Source organism: Cyphomyrmex costatus, unplaced genomic scaffold (assembly GCF_001594065.2).
Source record: "Cyphomyrmex costatus isolate MS0001 unplaced genomic scaffold, Ccosl1.0 scaffold340, whole genome shotgun sequence".
NCBI lineage: Eukaryota > Metazoa > Arthropoda > Insecta > Hymenoptera > Formicidae > Cyphomyrmex > Cyphomyrmex costatus.
Window position 1 is genome coordinate 167,230 of NW_017277557.1, and position 21,593 is coordinate 188,822.

General features: G+C 33.3%; 3 protein-coding genes across 6 annotated transcripts in view; 1 reads left to right on the forward strand and 2 right to left on the reverse strand.

Annotated features, from left to right (window-relative positions):
• Positions 1 to 441: 441 nt before the first annotated feature.
• RpL3 (ribosomal protein L3) lies at positions 442 to 5,640 on the reverse strand. The gene is made up of 8 exons (XM_018542631.1): positions 5,635 to 5,640; positions 5,066 to 5,258; positions 3,313 to 3,481; positions 2,613 to 2,748; positions 1,795 to 1,981; positions 1,257 to 1,459; positions 861 to 1,016; positions 442 to 677 (listed from the first exon to the last, which is right to left on the reverse strand). Exons 1-8 carry the CDS (start codon positions 5,635 to 5,637, stop codon positions 480 to 482), a joined length of 1,245 nt encoding a protein of 414 aa, XP_018398133.1. The 5' UTR covers positions 5,638 to 5,640; the 3' UTR covers positions 442 to 479.
• A 695-nt stretch (positions 5,641 to 6,335) lies between these two features.
• nudE (Nuclear distribution protein nudE) lies at positions 6,336 to 14,562 on the forward strand. Of its 3 annotated transcripts, none has more exons than XM_018542649.1 (8): positions 6,336 to 6,592; positions 6,754 to 6,950; positions 8,375 to 8,665; positions 8,760 to 8,896; positions 8,956 to 9,138; positions 9,629 to 9,750; positions 10,795 to 10,862; positions 13,892 to 14,562. In XM_018542649.1, exons 2-8 carry the CDS (start codon positions 6,865 to 6,867, stop codon positions 13,947 to 13,949), a joined length of 945 nt encoding a protein of 314 aa, XP_018398151.1. In that variant the 5' UTR covers positions 6,336 to 6,592; positions 6,754 to 6,864; the 3' UTR covers positions 13,950 to 14,562. The 3 variants fall into 3 exon arrangements, with proteins under 3 accessions (XP_018398151.1, XP_018398152.1, XP_018398150.1); XM_018542650.1 differs by lacking the exon at positions 13,892 to 14,562 and adding an exon at positions 11,221 to 11,292; XM_018542648.1 differs by lacking the exons at positions 10,795 to 10,862; positions 13,892 to 14,562 and adding an exon at positions 10,295 to 10,462.
• Positions 14,563 to 16,927: 2,365 nt separating this feature from the next.
• The window catches only part of LOC108776143 (histone H3.3), a 7,971-nt gene continuing 3,305 nt past the window's right edge, over positions 16,928 to 21,593 (reverse strand). Inside the window, exons 1-3 of one of the 2 annotated variants that reach the window (XM_018542672.1) lie at positions 21,418 to 21,523; positions 17,775 to 17,910; positions 16,928 to 17,625 (exon numbers count right to left, since the gene is read on the reverse strand). In XM_018542672.1, the coding sequence (XP_018398174.1) occupies positions 17,343 to 17,625; positions 17,775 to 17,902 (411 nt within the window). In that variant the 5' untranslated portion in view covers positions 17,903 to 17,910; positions 21,418 to 21,523 and the 3' untranslated portion in view covers positions 16,928 to 17,342. Of the gene's footprint in view, positions 17,626 to 17,774; positions 17,911 to 21,417; positions 21,524 to 21,593 lie in introns of those variants that run through there. The other variant, XM_018542674.1, reaches the window with a different exon arrangement.

A 21,593-nucleotide genomic window follows, 5' to 3' on the forward strand; every position in this document is an offset into this window, starting at 1 on the left:
AAAAAATTTCAAAGGAACAAATTTCTTTTTTCAAAAAACAGGATGACTCTTCAAGAATCCAAAAATAAAACAAACTGCAAAACAAAATTTAAAAAAAGTTTTAATTCATTACTTAGAACTTCAGTACTCTGAACTTATAATTCTGTTCGTTAAAATCTCTAAAAATGTTTGCACTTAAAATTGAGATAATTAAGAGAAAAAAAAGCAAAAAATATGAATATATGCAAGAATAATCTTTAATTTGATATTATGTTGTATTGTCGTTATATAATTTTTTTTTTTACCATATGTAATATGTGCAATAATGCAATATCAATACTGCTATTTAAGAATTATAGAATAGGAGTATAAATCTCTTTTCAAAAAGAGGACGTAAATATACAGGAGGAAATACAAAAGAATAAACAAAATCAATTTGTAAGATTTTTCAAAAATCTGTATTTTTTTTTCTCGTAAATGATGCTCGGTAGAACATGGTTTTACTGCGCTGGCGGGGCGGTCGATGCACCAGCGGTGCGCGCCTCTTCCTCACGCAGACGATCCTTCTTGAGTTGTCCCATGAAGGAGGCTTTATCAGCGGCGGTCTGGAAACGACCATGTCCGAACTTGGAACTAGTATCGATGAACTTAAGATTGATCTTCTCTAACGCTGATCTCTTGGTGTGCACCAATAAGGACTGCAATGTACGTTTTTATGTTAAAAATAAGCTGGTAAAAAAATCTCTATTGATATAATATCAAATCTATTTCATCAGTCCTATCATTTAATTATCATCGTGATCAATAATATAAATCGCTCTATATAAATTCATCATATAAAGTACAACAATGTTTCGTTGTCCGTTGTTATCAATCCTTACCTTCCTCAACGTAATCACGCGTTTCTTTGGACCCATGCAGCATCCTTTGATCATAATGAAGTCGTTGTTAACTTCACCATAATGCGGAAAACCACCCATAGGTGTAATGCTCTTGTCAGTAAGATCGTATTCCGTTGAAGCATTGTTCTTCACGATCTACAAATGCAAACAAATATTGCAATGAATTCTTATCAATATAATTTTCAATGAACACTATAACTATGTAACTTGTTTTGGAGGCCTAAGGCACTAATATGAATTATGCATTAGGTACTATGAACAAGTAACATTTATCTTCGCCTCTTTATAAATTAAGAATCAATCTTTTTCTCATATTCCAAAGATCGACATAGAGGAAGAGGCGTCAGCGATCCACAAATCTAAAGCAATAATTACCTTGCCGTCCTTAGTATGGATGCCTTGTCCAATCCTATAGATCTTCTTATTCATTTCAGTACGATGGTGATACCCTTTCTGACCTGCGCGTGCGACAGTGAAGGACACGCGGCTGGGATGCCATGCGCCAATACAGGCAACTTTCCTTAAACCCTTGTGGGTCTTACGCGGCAGTTTCTTCGTGTGCCATCTGGATGTAACACCTGCAAAAAGCAGGAAAAATGTTAATGTTTTAATAAATCATGCGCACTCGTCGAAAACAAATGCCACAATTCAATTCGTAATTAGTTTTCTTTGGTCAAGAGGACTTCAGTAGGAAGGCAGCATGGTATTATCCTCAAGTTAATCAGATAAATGCACGTCATGCTTTTTTCATCATACAGTCCTAAGTACTTTCTTAAAAGCATGCTTTTCAGGGGTGTGTATGTGTGTGTGTTAGGTCCAAGGCGAGGTGGGTGTGCCAAAAAGCGGCAATTTCGAGATAGGGGGAGGGGGAGCAAACAGCACACACAACACATACATATATACAGGAACATACCTTTGTAGCCCTTTCCTTTGGTAACTCCAATTACGTCAATCATTTCATCAGCAGCGAACACGCTACTAATAGGCACAGGTTTCTCCAAATGTTCACGCGCCCATTGCACCTTATCTTCAATAGTGCCGCCGTTTAATTGAATTTCCATGATATGGGCTTTTTTCTGACGCTGCCTCAGCAGTTTCATCTAGGAGACAACAAAGATTAAAGCTTTTTAAAAAATTCCATTAATTCGTAGAAATTCCACTTTGAATTTCTTACATGATAATGCAAAATTTAATTTACACGTAGTACGTATAAATATAGTTTGAACAAAAATGCAATTATCAAAAAGTTCATGCTAAATAACACACAATGAAAAATATTTAATAAAATATAAAAAGATCATGAAATACGCTTTTTATAATATTTGGTAAACTAATAATTAAGATTTCTCTGCTTCGATGCTTATTGTAGAACAAATGATATATGGTTTAGATTAATGTTTCTCGGCAGTCGTGTCGCTGATACAAATTATAATTTGTAATATTCTTATATGCATAAAAGTTACAATGCATATTCTTAGATTTGAGGAGAGATGTAAATACAAAATACAATTTTGCTGATGCTTGATATAGTTACTAAAACGATTTTATAAATTAAAATTTTGGATGCTTTATATAATTTGAAATATTTCAAGTTAATCTAGAGTATAAATGTTTTCGTTAGTTAATTTAATAATACATTAAGAAGTTATTCAAGAATTGAAGCTTAAGTGTGGCATCTTTTCCCGAATTACTTTACATCTAATATTTAGTATCATTGCATCGTCTAGTTACCTGAGTATGAGCGATGATGCGAATGACACTGCAGTACTTCTTGATCTTCTTGAGGTCAGCCTCGATGGACTTGCGACCGAGATCGTCTTGCCATTTCTTCGACGCTTTCGTAAACGCCTTCTTCTTGCTCTTATACCTGTCGGAAAATCAATTGCAATGTCCATCTATGTGTCTTGCATACACCACCTAGATATCTCTGTAACGTGCCAGTCTCATCGTAATGAGCGGAAACTGAACACATTTCTTGGACTAGCCATATTAAAAACCAAGCTTAACGGCCACATCCAAACGATTACTCTCATCGTGTGAGCGGAGAGCTGATGGGATAGTTTTAGTACCATATGTAAAATTATAAAATAGTGGCACAGGTGTTATAAAGAGAAGAACTGTACTAGATATGGTTTGTCTCAATGGTTACCGCCTAATGGGCTCCAAAGAGTTTATGGAATATACCTTGTCTCCATGCAATCTGCGCAAACAGAGCACAGTGTTTTTTTTCGACGTGACAGCCTTGAGAACTTACTGCATTGAAAGCAGCTCTCGCACTGTAACCCAGACGGATCAATACATTTTCGCACTGATCAACATCCAAATTAACACGTCGTAATTCGCATAATTTTAAAGTTAAAATAAATGTGCTTAACAACTTAAAGTTTATCATCTTAAATAATTGGATGCAGTTGGTTTCTACTAAACTAACCAGTTCTTGTAGAAACGCCTGCGGCAATCTTCTGACAAATGTTCCGCCCAGACAGTAGCAAGCGCTCTGAGTCCATGTGGCGTTTCAATGTATCCAACAAGACCAACAACAATCATCGGTGGCGTTTCGAGGATAGTAACTGCCTCCACAATCTCCTTCTTATTCACCTCTATAAAAGAAATTGATATTTATATTCTGTAATAAATTCTTTAGTATTTTAAAATACTTGTTAGTATAATTGGAAATTTTATAGAAGTAACACGTTATCATTACCATTACTTGGGAAGAAACAATTTGTACTACTTTTTTATAATGTTAAAGATATTGGATTTCAAAATTACAACATATTTAATAATTAATATTGAAATCCTAAGTTAATCTCTGTATAGTAAATTTCTCTTTATGTTAAAACTAACATCTAATAAATCTTTGTGTGATAATTTATTTTATATATGTGTATATATATATATATATGTATAGTGTATGTATGTGTATGTATATATGTAGATTTAAAAACTGTTTATTAAACATTGTTTTTGAACATCAATGTCATTATTAAAAATACATTACAATATTCACTGTCAATACTGAAAATTTATAGTTGTAACTTTACATATATGCATACTGCAAATTTTCAGTATTGGCTGTGTGTGTGTGTATATGTGTGTGATTATATAGCCTAAGAAACAAAGTATAAAATATTTTTTGATGTTTAAATTTTTATTATAAAATATTTCTAGCCAATTAAAAATAATGCATTTTATTAAATAAATATAAAGATTAATAAGAATAATAAAAGTTGTAAATTGAATAATAAATGTAATGGCTGAATTCTTTTGAAGCTGAATGGCTTTAACTGTGTTATACATGTACTGCTCAAATATCATTTATTACTCGATATTTATAAAATGTAATAAAAAAAGAGTAATGAAAGTAATAAAAAAGACATGCTTATTTTAGAGAGACTATACTAGGTATGGTTTGTCTCAATGGTTATCGCCCAATGGGCTCCAAAGAGTTTATGGAATATACCTTGCTTCTATGCATTCTGCATAAGCAGCGCACTGAGTTGTTTTTCGATGTGGCAGTATCGAGAACATACTACATTAAAGGTAGCTCTCCCACTGCAACCCAAGTGGATCAATACATTTCTGCATTGATCAACACTCGGGTTAACACATCGTAAGTTTATAAGCATTCTGATCATGTAGAATATTTACTACAGATGCTACTTCTAGAATGAATCTGTAGTTGATACTCCTGTCTTATCAATGAATCAATGAAGTTGACCAAAAGCCAACTTGTACGACTAATACCTTCTAAGTAGAATCAAAAGACTCCTAACATATTTCATGTAAAATTAATAAGAACTTTTAAGCACTTTTATACCTTTGTACAATATCTTTACAAGCAGTTTCTTACTAGCCCTAAGATTTACAAGAAATCATAGATATTTACTCACAATTATACATCTTACAAAACATATACATAAAATTAGAATACTAATCACAAGTTCTTACAGTTTTATGAGAACAAGGTACGAGTCTTCTGAGTCTACTTGGAATTGACCTATTAGACTACACTTTCTTAAGACCAAATTCAATCTTATTCCTTCCCATTATCGAGCTAAATGACTAACTGTATAATTAATTTGTAGATGCCAAAAATCATAGCAGTAAAAACTTCAACAATATTATTCTTAAAAAATTTAGCAGTTTAATATTTTTATATATTTGTGTTCTGTAAGACTCACTTGACCCAGGACGATCGGCTTCCCTCACAACGTGAGTCATACCAGCTTTATAACCGACGAAAGCCGTCAAATGTACAGGTTTGCTTGGATCATCTTTCGGGAAAGCCTTTACCTTTCCGCGATGTCTCTGAGATCTTTTTTTCGGGTAGAAGCCCATCGACCCATGTCGAGGGGCGCTGAACTTTCTATGCGACTGCAATGAAAGACGCAGGAATGAGACACGTGGAACATATACGTATAATTAAGGTTTTGCGACAAATAAAAAATCAGACCGCCCTAGAATATTATCGTCAAGATCATTCAGACGAAAACCATAAATTCTTAATCTAAATCATCATGTTAATGATATAAATTATTACGAAGCATCGCATAAAAGACCATGTGCTTGTAAAATCATCTACCAGTTTCCATCGCAAAATGCTAAGGATACCGTCGATATTTGTTATAATATTTGTCTAAAAACTCGAACAAAATATTTAAGAACACAATTAAGTAAACTTTCGACGCCGATGCTAAAGAAAAATTGCTAATTTCGTTGGCTACGCGAACACCTCACAAATAGTACTCACCATGATCCTGTCGGAAAAGAAAATGGAGGATAGCGCACCTAACGACCGCTTTTATACCCTGCAACCGAATACGAATCTTAAGACCTCTTTACACGACAGCGTCAAGCGTCGATCATCGTAACATCGCGATATAGCTTGCTATTTGTCAATTTTGATCACGTGACCTATTTTAACGGATATTTTCAAAAGAAAAAGTTGTTTTTCGACATTGTTGACAAATAAATTTGCACACAACGTCGCAAAAGAACTTTTTCTTCACAACCATGCATAATTTGTGGACTACGTTCACTTTCGACGATACGATTTTATCGGTGTGACACAAAAAATGAATGTGGCACGTGGTTCCCGCAGCTCGAAAATGAACGTTGGTGTCGCTAGTGGGGATTAGAAGCATTACAAGCAAAAAAGGCTGGGATGGCCAATCTCAGGTTTCTCTCCCATAAAAGAAATTATTTGTATGCATTATTTGTATTATTTGTATGTTGCATGCACATGAAAAATTACTTTATCCTTGTTTAACAATCTACAAGCAACAAGAATAACATGATACCTCATGGGAATTATACGTATAACGGAACACAGCCTTTAATTTCAGGCTCAGGCATAATTCCGCCATAATACGAACAATATCCGTTTGAAGCCCCCCTCCCTCTCGCGCGCTCTCTCTCTCTCTCTCTCTCACACACACAGTGCATCACTGATTTTTCTATGTACGCATATCTACGCGCCTGCTTGCACCTCCTTGGCTTGGTTTCTTCATCTTCTTGTGACTATGTGTGACTCATAATAACACGGTATTCGGTAATGACTTTAGCGATACATGCGACTACGTCTCGCTCGCAGAGTGATTGCCCAAGATCTGTTCGTCTACGTCAAGAGCAAACGCAAAAAGCGCACTTCCAACCGAATTCGTCCATCCGATTTTATCAACTCCGACAATTCTAGAAAATCATCTACTGTGAGTGAAATTCAAATTGCAAGAATCATGGAATGCGCCTTTGACATACTCGGGACTAACGGCTCGAACTGTAACGCTGAGCGACATTACGTCGCTTGAAATATTCAGGCCTTACCTGAACATTTCTGAGAGACTTGTCAAGCTTTTTTGCCTCCTTGCAGGATGTCAACGTGAAAAAACAGATTATATCTGTATTATCTCGAAGAGCCGTTAGAAAATCAGAGAACAATAGAATTGCACACATAGCCTTTTGATCGTCGAAAGCAAACGCAATGATGGATACAGATCCGCCGGAATTTCTGTCGAAAGACGACGAGATTCAATATTGGATGGATTTTGCGAACCAATTACTTCAAAGGTAGATTATTTTTCTGCCTTTTTTAATACCAGTTATGTCCAACGTGCAGTTAAAGAATCAGAAAATGTATTTTGAAGTTTACGTAGACATGTCGGGCCTTTTCCTGCTAAAGATGAGATAATGTAATCATTATCGTTTAATGTTACATGTAGATAGTTGGACCATTAAACCTTTGATATCAAAAATATGACTGTATACAGAATTTGAAGGACTTTAAAAAGTTGACATTCATGGAACTTTTATCTCATTTGACTTGCATGTTTGGTTTTATTTAACTGCGTTTAATATTTGAAACATATGTAACTCTCTGCTCTGCATTTATTCTGTATTCACTGAGGATAAATAAGTAGAATTAAAAAGGATATTGAAATGTCTAAGTTATTAATATCTAATAAATAATTTGTTATACCTAAGCACATCCAGTATCAGTTCTTATATATATTTGGCTTCTTTTATTACATGATTATCTTGTAACATAGCAAACAACAAAGATGTAATGGTTCACTATCTCTTGCTGAAAAAACTCCTAGTGTTAGACATCAAGATCTAACTTTGATTATATTTGACATTTTTTTTATTTGATTAAAATTTATTTTTGTACCTAATTGCCGTGATGTAAATTGCAATAGCATAATCTATTAGAATCAAAGCAGCATTATCAAGATACATGTAAATATATGATTTGAATAAGTATTTGTAAAAGGCAATAAGAGCCTAACATACTGTCTGTACAAATAATTTTAATTGTTCAATAATATAATTTTATATATAACTACTTTCAAACGTTACTTAATTAAGTATGAATGAAGACGAGAATGATTGTACCTATTGAAATATGTAAGGTTTTGTCTGCTAAAGATGGTTCTTTGAGGACTGAAACATTTAGAAATAGTTACAAATAAACTTTATCATTGAACAATTATAAAGTTATTTGCATAGACAGTGTGCTAGGGTTCGTATTACTCATAAGATATTTGTTTAAATTCTAATTCGTTGAGCCTGATTATGAATTTGTTAATTTTATATAATTTGACCTTTAACCTATGTGCCATATGAGTCATTGGTGACTCATATGGACTTTCCTTTTGTGTCCTTTATAATAAGTTTCTGTAACTTTTTATGAAATACATTTGAAGAACTTTTTGCAATAGTGTGGATTAATCTACATTTTACAGAAACAGAAAACATAAACTCTAAAGTTGAATAGAAAAAAAAATTATTTATTATCTTATTATAATATACATATATAAGTTAATACTGTTAATTATCTTATTTAGTGACTAAACCATGAATCATTACTTTGCATTTTCAGCATAAATTTTTGATAATTTAATGGAGATTACTATTCTTTATAATATAATAAAAGTAATTATAGTGATTTTTCTTTAAAGTAAGAATTGAAAATAGTGTTTCTTAATATCCAGGAAAGATGATGTTGAACGGGAACTAGAAGAATTTCAAGAGAATTCGCAGATGCTGGAGAAAGAGCTGGAGACCTCTCTAGAGCAAGCAGAAAAAACGAATAGAGAATTGAGGCAGAGAAACACGAGACTCGCCACAGAAGTCGAACAATTGAGAACACGACTGGATCAGCAGTCTACAGATTGCGCCATGTTCCAGGGAAAGGCACAAGATTTACAGCAACAACACGAGCACCTACTGAAGTATATTAGAGAACTCGAACAGAAGAATGATGACTTGGAACGAGCACACAGGTCCTTAACATTTTCTAAATTGATACTAAACTGATAGTAAACTGATCATCAACAATTTAGCGGTTAATAAAAAACTGGGATATTTTTCTTGTAGGATAAATAGGGTCACGGAAGAGGAAATAGAAGCTAAGTTTAATTTGGCTATAGAAAAGAACGCCTTGCTCGAATCTGAACTCGATGAAAAAGAAGGCCTAAAAGTCATAGTTCAAAGATTAATGGACGAAGTTAGAGGTAATTTTTTTTCTTTCAATACACTTTACAACGATAGCTAATATCCTATGATATTTTAGATTTGAAGCAGGAGATACAAGTACATGAAAGACATCACGCCGATAATAACAAGTCTGTTGAAAGAGTTCGTAGCATCCTCGATAGTAATAAGCTACAAGCTGAATTGGAGACGAATTCACCCGCTAGCCAAATAGTCCCACAAACCATACCTCAGAATAATACGACGACTTCGCCAATAAAAAGTAGGTTGTACAAAACATTCGTTAAGGCAAAATACTTTTTTCATTTTTCATCGGAAGGACAATCATCAAAATTGATAGATATGATATCATGCGGATGTCAAAAATTGCAAATAGTTAAAAAAATGAAAATATGGATAAACATGTATTACATACAATAAACATTACTAATTAATGAATATAGTTTATATAAACTACAATCTCTTCTGTATTTTATTTCACTGTTTATCTTGAAATATTTAACTATTTAATAATTTTGTGTAATTAGAAAAGGATCACAACAATGTGCAGTATACATTGATGTAACTAAATAAATATTATTGAATATTGATTAAATATTTTTAGTAATATTTTCTTTTTCTTTGTTTTGGCTTTTCCAAAAAAATCTTGATAAAGTTATATCCAACTAAATTTATTAAAAATTTCTAATTAGAAATTTATTTGTTCACAATAATTAATAATTATAAGTTATTAATTTTGACTTTTTTGCTAGTTGGACACGGGATGGTAGGGGGTGTTATTGGGAACAACAATAACAATATGAGCCAAACATTACCGCCCTGCACTAGAATACTAGCAATGAATATGATCGGTGACCTTATGCGAAAAGTCGGGGTAAGCATATACAATATCTTGAATATTTTCTTTACTACATATTTGGGCTGTGTTAACACTCGCAACGCTCACGAGCATCGTTTTTCTTTGTTTGACATTTAATAAACAACAAGAATAGAATGATTTCACGAGCGTTGTGAGCGTTAAATGGAACGCAGCCTTATAGTTTTCCAAGCTTGAAGCATGGCGTGTATGTCTTTCTGTATCTTTACACACACACATACACAACGTAAATTACATCTTACACACACACACACACCACACACACACATATATATATATATATATATATATATATATATATAATTGCTGTCTATTAATTTAATGGTATAAAGCAGTTGTCTGTGTAAATACAAATTCAGTCTTTATTAAATTTTTTAGTAAAGTACTTGTTTAAAGATATATTACAGTAAAATTAATAAAACATATAATTATGTGTACATATGTAACATACAATTGATGTATTTTCTATGCACTGTAAGTCGGACTTGATTTGCACTTGGAATAGATGGGAGTTAGTGTGATGTAGTTGGCATTTTGGTAGCTTGACAGGTGGGTCTGTATGGGCTGTAGGAGAATAAAATGCACTTGTCCGAGTGGACAAAAATCGAATACCACCTCGGCTACTGGCCTATCAGCGGCCCAGACTCACGCGTCTACTCAGTGTATAAGGCAACAACCTAGGCCGACCGCGTGCAGATCTTCGTCGTGATTTCTCCATCATTAAATTATTTTGCATCTCCTTAAAGAGCAGGTCTTGATATTTTATTTTCTCATTATTACAAACGCTTTTGGTTATCCACATTAATCATTCTGGTTTATACATTGCCGAACATTTCATGCCTGTATTTAATTATCAAAACAATTCTATGTGATGTATTGTACATACTAATATTTCTGTTAATCCCACATTTGTCGCAACCTCGTTAATTCAACATTTTTCGCAATTTTATCAATATAACACTTGTTGTACTTGTCTATTGTAGCTCTAAAGGTATTCTTAAAAAGTAGCACATCACTGATTATAATTATTCTTTTCTACAGGCGTTGGAGAACAAGCTGAACACGTGCAGAAATGCGTTCCGAGAAGATCAAGTTCGTGATCTCTACAGGTAACACAACAGTCACGTTTTAATCATATCAAATTACGTTGTTATACTCTTATTCTATTGTGCACTGTACTCACAAGTAAATGTCGTGCATTCATCTTACGATACATTTCTCTTTTTATCATGTCGTTAATCAATCTTGAAAGCACGTTTTTCGAATTATAATTAAATTTTGAACTTCCGAAATCGCACGAAATCATACACAATATACTCACTGACTTAATCGTACTTATTGTTAGTATAACAATGTTGATTGTTTCTATCGATTATATATGCTTGTTATGATTAGAGAGGCCAAGGCCTCCAATTTTTATATGTTTAAGGCTTTTTACACAATATTATGTAGTATTGATTTTTCTAGAATATTGAGACGTTTGACAAAGAAAAAATAGACGGCTCTTCTATTTGTTAGACGACTGCCTTTATTACATAGCAAAGTTTTTATTTTAATTGAATTTACACAATTTGCTTTTCGTCATTATATTTATCTCATCTCATTTAGTCACGATCATTTATAATATGTTGCTTCTTTATACATAGAAAGTTTATAGTTTGTCTGCTTATGCCTCTTATTGTTAGACAATTGTTAAAATTAAGTGTACGAGTAATTAATGACAATGACATAGTATTTTAATCATTTGTGTATTTCCTAAATTATGTTGTGCCATATTTGAGTACGTTCAAAAATAAATATGTCATTATTTTGGGAGCTACACATCTAAATCTCGTTTGATCAAATTTAATAATTTTACTAAGATTGAAGAATTATGTGTGTATGTTCATATTTATTTTCCGCGATAAATATGTACAGTAATTCTTCACACTTACATTGCATACACGTGAAATCTCGATGCAAAGTGCAATAAACACATTTCCTTCAATGTGTTCAAATTTATATAGACTTGTATAAATTATAGAACACAAAATAGCTGTTAAAATGTATATGTACATATAATATACGATATACGCGCGCGTACATATTTTTTTATAATTTTTGCAACCACAATTCGCATCGGTCTATTGGAGTAATAGACGCGATAGCATATTTTATACTTACTTGCTAACAGTTAATTATTAAAGAAAATTCGATCAAAAATTCGTTAAAAGAAAAACGAATGAGCCGTTAATTATAAAATACACATTTTATATAATTAGCACAACAGCTGCACTTTTCACGCGCATATAAGAGAAATATTCATCAAAGTACAAAAATTGTGAAAAACTGGTAATAAGCTACGTAATTCTTAAATTTAGCGATAATATATGCGTGTACATAATGTATATAGACGCTAAGCACCATGGCATGTGCAGTTACATTAAGAATTCATTTGGCTCTGTAAAATAAAAATGTGATGTTTTTAGATAGTTTTAAAACAGCGTTCGCATACATCTTAAAGAATGCTTTCTTATTTACTGCCATATTGTCATAAGCCAATATTCATAGTCAATTATGTTTTAAGATTGTCTTAAATATTCTTAAGATGTCATAAACCAACACACAAAATCATACTAGCATCTTAAGATATTACTTAAGGTGATGCTGGACCCGCCTCTATTATCGACAAAACTAGCGTTTTTGACGTTTTCGTTCCTGTCTAATTTCTTCATAATAGTTTCGCAGAATAAAAATTCCTTTTCCACGATTTATTATAAATATTCATGCTAATGTATCTGCTCCTGGTCTATAATGTGTTCAAAGCTGGAAAAAAATATGAAATTACAGATTTCTTTATACATTTTTATCTTCAGCGTTGGTCGCTATACTGAGATTAAATGGATAAAGAAATCTATGATTTCATACTTTTTCCAGCTTTGGATACAAAATATATCAGGGGTAGGTACATTAGCCTGAATATTTAAATCGTGGAGAAGCAATTTTTATTCTGCGAAACTGTTACGAAGAAATTAAACAGGAAACGTCCAAAAATACTAGTTTTATCGGTAATACAGGCGGCTCCAGCATCCCCTTAAGATACTTAAAATAAGTGATTATGAATACTGGCCACAATCTATGCTGACAAGAGATTATTTGTGACTCAATCCATAAGGAAAAAGCGTTAATGTAGACAATATCATGTGTATCGCACAAATACGAAATGATACATACTTGTGAGTCCCTCCTTGCATGAATAGCTATTAATTTTATGCATCTTTATGCACATATTGCATCTTTTACCATGTGGTAAAGATGTTATCAATGTCACGTTTTCTCTAAATATGTGTGAAATTAATTTTGAGATATTTCCGATTGTGCATATTCAGCGAGTCTGTGCACAGATTTTGAATTACTAAATATTCACTGTCGCAAATTCTCGTTCGATGTGTTCTTTTATTTCTTCAAGGATGTATTACATATACTTTTTCAAGGAATGAAAAATATTATGAAAACATTATTGTACATCGCATTTAAAAGTAATATAAAAAATTTAGCAGTGATTTAGAACGTAAATAAAATATGTTGCAATAAGTCGTCTGTTTTTTATCAGTGCTCCGATGGCAATGTATAGAAATAAAATAATAACAAAAATCCACATTTTTAAATATAATTTTTAATATAATTAAATACTTTAAGTATTTAAAATGATTTATGTATATAATTTGATTGCAATGGAGAGAGTTTAGTTCTGTAAATAAACAAAATTTATTTACTTATTTATTTAACAAAACAATCTCTGCATTACAATGAGAATTTGTATAAATTATCTTAAATACTTAAATATACTTAAAACATTTATACAAAAAATCTTTTGTATAAGTTTAAAAGTAACGAAAAACAGATTTTTGTTATTTTCTTAAATTTGAGCATACATATAATAAAAAATAATAACAAGTAGTGTGTAGTTTGACAAATAAACTGCAAAAATGTGTTGTTCAATAAAAATACAATGTTATTATAAATATAACTTTTATATGTATATATAGTTTATTTAAAATATAAAAATTAACACATGTGTAAAAATGAGTGATACATCCTTAAAGCATGAGAGGTAAACGCAAGCTATAACAAAAGATTATTGCGTCTGTTCAATTAGAGCTAGACGACAGGTCCGAAGCCCAGCCACAGGAAACAACAACCACATTCGATTATAAGCGAATTTAATGGAAAGAACATAATGTCGCAGCGATCATATGTCCTGTTGCGAGATCCCAATATTAAATTAGTTGGACATTTCCTTGATGACGGACTTCTGTTCAAGTTTCATTAAGTTAGCTGCTGAGAGAGTTCCCGCAAGATTGGTATCACCATGCTTCAACATAAAAAAGTCATTTCTGGTTTGTGAAGACACGAGGTGGTAGATTCTGATACGTATTTCTTTTTGGCCGTGTATGGGTTTTCCCATTAGCTATGTTCCATATTGCCTCGACATTTGTTGCGATATCTTGCTAGAAAACATCGTACGGAATAATAATTATAACGGCAAGTCGATAAATCATCACTGTAAAAAATATTCGTTTGCTTCAAGTGAGATAGATATTGAATAGCTGCTGTAATTATTACGAGTGATATTTTTTAATAACATCGACAAAAACGTTAACAGAATACGATATCGCCGCACAGCCGTACCATAATTTACTCCGTTTTTTTTTTTTCACATAATAAAACGTAAAAGATATATTTTATTATAAAAAAAGAAAATCTACAGTGAGTGCAAAAAGTAATTCGTACACAGGAGACACATATAAAGAAAAAACTATTTTTAGAAAGTAGACATTAATTAGCAATTTATTAACAAAGAATAAAATAGATTGTGCATTTCTCAAAATTATTTTATCTAAAAAGATGTAATAATTAAATCATTTATATAATAATAATAAGTAATTATATATGTTATTATATAATAAATAATTAAAAAAATTGTTTGGACACAAAAATATTTGTACAGTCGAAAAATTTAGTTTCTCAAAAACACGATTATTTTCGCGAAACTGTTTTGTTCATATTAGGAAAGAACATACTTATGTTAATGATTGTTAATTAATGTTTTTTTTTCTGTGAATAAGGCTTTTTAAATTTTCCATGTGTGGATATATTTGGCATTGACTGTATTTATAAACTTGTTGCGGTAACAACTGAAAATATATTGAAAAAGTCCAATGTATTTTCACTTATTATAACGACGAAGTTGTTCAAAAATTAAAGAGTCAACCTCTTTATATATGATGTGCTAACGTTCAAGCCTATTACGCTAAATTGATAGAACGAATATATATGATCGCTACGCGTGTGGCAACGTATAATCGATATAATAAACGATGATTAATTGTTATGTAAATATAATAGAGGGTAACGAGATAAAAGTAACAAAGTATCGTTACTTGTAATATTCGAGTATTTATAACAATATCTGAATCAGGTACTCTTTTTCTCTCCTTGCATCAATCGCGCTGAGACGTTTTGTGATTTCTTTTTCCGACATTGCGCGATACTACAAAAGTCGCATAAAAAAAGAAAATTTGTAAATATACATACGAAGGAAAGGCTTGAGGCAATAGAATATTAAGCCACGCAAAAATCTCAGCTCGTGTTCTTTAACATAACGAGAACATATGAATCTTGATGATCCTGGAACATTTTCTTAATTTTAAAGTGTTAGGATTTTAAATAATTTTATGTTTCACAGTTCATTTTTTACAGTTTTATTCTATTTATGTGTAAGCTAATTATTGTATATACTATATTTATATATGTATATTAAGTTTTGCAGTTTTCAAAGAAAATTAATTGAATAATTAAAAAATGTAGTTCTCAAGAATCCATATGTTTCTTTTTTTAGAGTTACAAAAACGTATTCCTATAATAAATTAATCGAAATTGATATAGTCTCGATAAAAAAATCTTGTAATTACGTTAGGGATGATATTAAGGAAAGAGTAGATGTTATATAATAAAATAACAGTTTGCTCTCGTAGGATTCGTGAATTCTTTTAATTGCCCTCGTGACTTGTCGTATATTATTGCCTCAAGCTGTCTTAAATATTAAGTGGTAGTGATTCATAGAATCATTATTTATTAAAAACGTAATATTTGTGACATTTGTAGTTAATTACATAAATAATAAATAATTTATGAACTTAATAACGCATAGGGTATAATTTGTATTTACCATTGTCTATAAATAATTAGCGGATATATATCTTGTAAAAATGTGTACTTTTGAGCGCTTTAAACGTATTTCTAGATATATATAGTTCTTCTATTTTTTTAATATTTCGTAAAAATAAAATTTCATAATTTAAATATTCTTTTTTTGCGACGAACGATTAGATCGATTCCAATAATTAGATATGTATATATACGTTTATTATAACAAAGGCTAGCAAAAAGCAATTGCGCCGAATTTATATCTAAAGTTTAGTTCTTTAAACTGCATTACGAAAAAAAGAATTATCGGCAATATATAAAAAAAAATTGTTAACCTGAATAGAACATCATAATCGAATTGTATTATTGTGAGAATGTGAATTTCATTCAATAAATGCCCTAATCAAAATTCATCGATGCACATCTTTTTGTTGTATAAATCGTACCGTTTCAGGGATGGCTGGACGGACGGAATTCAGACAAAGCAAAGATATCTAAAAATTGTGCGAATTTAGATTTATTTACGAAATGCGTTTTATTTTTACACAAATTTTTACACAATGCTTAAGTGATCAAAATGGTTTATGTAATTTGAGTACAATCAGATCTAATATATACGTTAAGCACTATATCGGGTCGCTATGAGGATGTCTTAGTCTAATGCACACTTTTTTTTTCTTCAAATACTAATAATATAATGATTTGTTATGTGTAATATTAATGATGAAAAAACCAGTAAATGAAGGGGGAAGAAACACTAATGAATGCTATCTAAATTATTTAACAAATTGTCGGAGTGTGAATTAAATCGTATAAATTCGTGAATATCCGCCCGGTAAGTGTGAACCAAAAAGCGTGTTAAGTGCTATTCTGAAAGGAACAGGGAATGAAAAGAGAAAAGTGCCTCTAACTTGCGCATTACGAGGTCTAATAAAAATTCGTGTCTTACAGATATTTCTCTTATAGAAATTTAATACTAAAAGATAGTGATTAATTAATTTTAAATCATTAAAAGCACTGAACAGTGCTTTTAATACACAAATAATTTATCACTGGCCGTGTTCAAACCGGACGATTGCCTGCTCGCCGAATTAAATGTGAATGACTGAATCTACCAATCACGTTCGTTTGGCGAACAGGCTAGCTGTTTCTTCCCTTCCAGTAAATTAATCGGCATCAAGTTGATAAGGGAATTTTGATAAGAGTTATAAATGGGGATGATCACCGGAGGAATAATACTACTGCGTATCTCTATGCAAATAAAACAATATATAGAGCTTGGAATGAAAGTGCTTCATCCATGACGATTGCGAACGATAATTAATAATAATAATTATTAATAATAATAGTAATAATAATGGTCGTAGTGAACGGTATGTATGAGAGTTACATAGCGTCTCTTAAGCACGCTCGCCACGGATTCGCCGAGCTAGCTGGATGTCTTTAGGCATGATCGTGACGCGCTTTGCGTGGATCGCGCACAGATTGGTGTCCTCGAAGAGACCAACGAGGTATGCCTCAGACGCTTCCTGGAGAGCGCCGATGGCGGCGCTTTGAAAACGCAGATCGGTCTTGAAATCCTGCGCGATTTCACGAACCAGCCGCTGGAACGGCAGCTTCCTGATCAGCAGCTCAGTCGACTTCTGGTATCTTCGAATTTCTCGAAGAGCCACGGTACCGGGCCTATCATGGAAATTGCAGAAATTTGCCATTAGTCATGACAAACGAGGGTCTCTGAGATCCGAGTGTTACTTCAACGTTTTGAGATGAATTTTATTTTATTTTATTTTTTTTCATATATATATATATATATTGTATATATATATACATACCTGTAACGATGCGGCTTTTTCACGCCACCAGTGGACGGAGCGCTCTTCCTGGCTGCCTTCGTCGCAAGCTGCTTACGGGGAGCTTTTCCTCCCGTTGATTTACGGGCCGTTTGCTTGGTACGCGCCATGATTCAACCTGTGACAACAAATGTCAGAGTAAATACTAGATCTGTTTTTGGCTGAACTATAAGATCTGTTCTTTTTAGTTGAACTTGTACAGTTCATCTTTCCTCTTTTTCTCTCCACCGATGCAAAAAGTTCAGCTAAAAAGAATAGGTAATCCTCTAATGTACACTCTTTATACTTGAGGTGGTCTACAGAGAAAGAGATTTTAAGACTATTTTTATTTTAAGAAAGTCTTAAGTCTTAGGCTGAAAAATTTGTCGTACGACAAATTTTTCAAACGTATTAATTGGCTGCAGGACAGAGATCTGAAAACCTCTTTTCTTTGTCTTGCAGCCAATTGACAGGCTTGAAAAGTTTGTCGTACGACAAAAAATGGTTGTAACATTAGTCTTAAAATGTTGATAAACAGCTCTTGATTAATTCATGACATCTTAAGACTATACTTAAGACAGTTTTAAATATAAAAATCGACTATGAATAGCGACCTAGGATATAGTCCAGTATTCATAGTCAGATCTTATATTTAAGACCATTTAAGTATAGTCATAAAATATCATTAATTAATAACCGTGTTATATAACATTTTAAGACATTTATAAGACGGTCATAAAATAAATTATAATACTGCTCGTAAAATTGAAACTGTAAGGGTGGTATTCATTAATCCCTTCTTAGTTCAAGGTCTTAAGATATCGTATTAATACGGCCCTCTGATTAGTTCGTGACATCTTAAGACTATACTCAAGACAGTTCTTAAACATAAAAATTAATAATGAATACCGGCCTAAGTCTTCGGGCTGCGCATAACGAAAAAACTATTAGGAATAGAAATAAGTATTAGGATGATGGTATACAAAAAACCCGAGCAATAAAACGCGAAAAGTAAGCGAATTGACCAATCACAGTAAAGTCCGTAAGGCCATAACATCAGCAGCAATCAATCCAGCATGCTGATTTCCTTACTGCTTGCGTCTTATTGTCTTAAGTTTTTCATGGCCTTCACGATTTCACCTTATCGGAAACCAACAGTTATATAGGAATATATAAGGTTCTATATATAATAGATTGAAATATTAATACTTATTCCTATTCCTATTATTGTCACCATGGAGCGCAGTGCCTTAAATTATAAAAAAATTAATCAATTTGAAACACAACAGATGTAACGAGTCAAATTAAAAAAAATTGATCAATTACAGTCGAATGCGAGAAAAACAATCAATATGAACAATCAATTTCTTAGAATTTAATAAGCTTCCTGCAATAAGCTATTACCTACTTAAACTTTATGTTTTATGGCATAAGAAATTGATTAATTAAAGTCGATTATTCTCTTCACATTCGACTGTGATTGGTCAGTTTTTATGATTCTAAGTTTAAGGACCCTTAGGAGTGATGAGAAAACTCATTTGCGATACAGATATACATATGTATATATTTTACTATATATATATATATATTGTTTTATAGAAGAAATATTTTCTCATGAAACTTGATTTGACTTATATTTTACTTAATAATAAAGCGTGCCAAAGAACCGAATATTGCAATAATTAAAATTGTCTGCACTTTAATTAGTATATTACTAGTTTATAGTGCGATATCAGATCGAGTGAGATATTAAAACAAACTTCTATTTTGCATTTCTTTCGTAAAAAAAAATCGCTCTTTAGCAAGATGTAAGCAATTCTTCTAATTACGAATATCGCAATTATGTTGCAATTTTCCCAATATTTTAGTCATAATTTGGTATAACAAAAGAAATTCGTCTCCACCATAACTCCTACGATCCTTTTACATTTAAAAATCTCATTGCAAACGCCATTTAAAGATATTTCCAACACGATAACAAAATTATGAATAAATTATATTAGATTATTTTAAACCACATTTAAAAATAATATGACAAATTTAATGACAGTCTACTATCTGAATCACATTATTTTAATATTTTCTAAATTCTGCTTTAACAAATATGTATGGAAATCTACTACAAAAATCTCAACTTTTTAACATAAGTACATTATGTGTTCAAAATTATTTACGTAAAGGTTACATTGCGATGCATGAATTAGTTGTGCAGTAAATAAACAAAATATTTATTTATTTTACATCTTTGCGACTATAATCAGTGAATCACAATAAAACTTTGCACGAATTATTTTGAGTATTTATGAAAAAATACTTTATGAAAAAAAATTTTAATTTATTACAATAAAAATAATGACAGATAAAATAAACTATAAAAATGTGTCGTTCAATAAAAACAGAATATTTTGAATACATCTTTACATAGCTTGTTTAAAATATAAATATTTTAAACATTTGTGTAAAAATGACTCCCATACATCCTTCAAAAAAAAAAAGTATATCTGATATTTGACAAAAGCGAGAAAGGAAATTTTAACGCAATCCAGTGTAACAATAAAGAGCTTATTCTTCCGTGAAACGTTAAGAAATTTCAAGAGATTTCTATCTAATAGGAGAAAGAAGGGAGACAATTTTTGCACAATCTCGTATTTTTCCCCTTCCTTAGACTCGATTTATTACCGATTACATAGAACTGGAGACGGTTCTGTAACGATTGGCTGCAGCAGAAAAAATCAGTTCCGCAACTTTTGGAAAATTCTTTAAAGAATCTAATTGATTTATACATTTATAGATCAGCGAGGGACTAAGGACAACACCAATCATCGAAGAATTTTAAAGTAGTTAATAAGGCTGCCTCTTTTTTTTTTTTATCGAAATTGACGAGCGTCGCTATCGACGAATTCTAATCGGCAACGCGATGACGCGTACAGCAATACGGAGTGATGCTTAGAACGGCAGATAAGCTCCAAAAGAATGGGAAAAGTGCACGGTGGTATAACGGTGGTGGGGGGAGCGGTGACAGCGGCGAGAGGTGGAGGGAGGGAGGGGTGCACCTCGTCGCCCGTGGTACGCGCGGCTGTACGCGCGGAGGAATCGCGCACTGCCGCGCACCGAGCAAACGCTGCGCGTTGCGCAATGCACGAACTTTCGTTCGTCTGGGACGACGCGTGGGGAGACACGGGAACGGCAGCGAGGGGGGGAGTGACGACGAGGGAGGGAAAGGGAGGAGGGGAGGGGAAAAAACCACGCGTTGTCAGCCGAGGAATTCGCGGCCGCGGAGAGCAGCGTCGTCCCGAAATCCCACCGACGGGGCCGACGACGACGCCGACTCGACGACGCGCTCTCGCGAGGAGATCGGCGACATCGCGCGCGGGATCGAGGAACTGGAACGACAACACGACCGCGATTCCGATCGTCGTCGCGGCACGGGGCGCGTTCACCGCATCGCATCCATGTCAAAAGAGTCGCAAAATGGTGGCGGCGTACGGCGCGGTGAAAATTCGAGGGGGGACACTTTTCCCGAAATCCCGACGCGGTCGCGGGTCCTCGCGGCTCCCGCTCGCGTGCACCCGCACGCGTTTCACGCGCGCGAACACGATCACCCGGGGATGAATCCGATACGGCGGGGGACGTGCACGTCACTTACCTGAGGCGAGTTTATCGGGCACGAGCGGGGACGCGAAGCGAACTAGATACACTATCCGTTTCCTCGCACACTTCGATGGCAGTGGACGCGCTCTCTCGAGTCCACGGCTCTCTCGCGCGCGCGTCCCCTCGCCAGCCCCTTGCCTACCCCGCCTAGCCCCCCCACCCCCCTCCTCC

Excerpts from the sequence above, each read along its gene's own strand:
- RpL3 (XM_018542631.1), bottom strand. Across the intron at positions 2,749-3,312 it reads AGGCGTTTCTACAAGAACTG|GTATAAGAGCAAGAAGAAGG; the intron begins GTTAGTTTAGTA and ends ATTTTCCGACAG. Across the intron at positions 678-860 it reads GCGTGATTACGTTGAGGAAG|TCCTTATTGGTGCACACCAA; the intron begins GTAAGGATTGAT and ends CGTACATTGCAG.
- nudE (XM_018542648.1), top strand. The coding sequence starts at position 6,865 with ATGATGGATACAGATCCGCCGGAATTTCTGTCGAAAGACGACGAGATT. Across the intron at positions 6,951-8,374 it reads GCGAACCAATTACTTCAAAG|GAAAGATGATGTTGAACGGG; the intron begins GTAGATTATTTT and ends CTTAATATCCAG. Across the intron at positions 9,751-10,294 it reads ACCTTATGCGAAAAGTCGGG|CTTGACAGGTGGGTCTGTAT; the intron begins GTAAGCATATAC and ends GCATTTTGGTAG.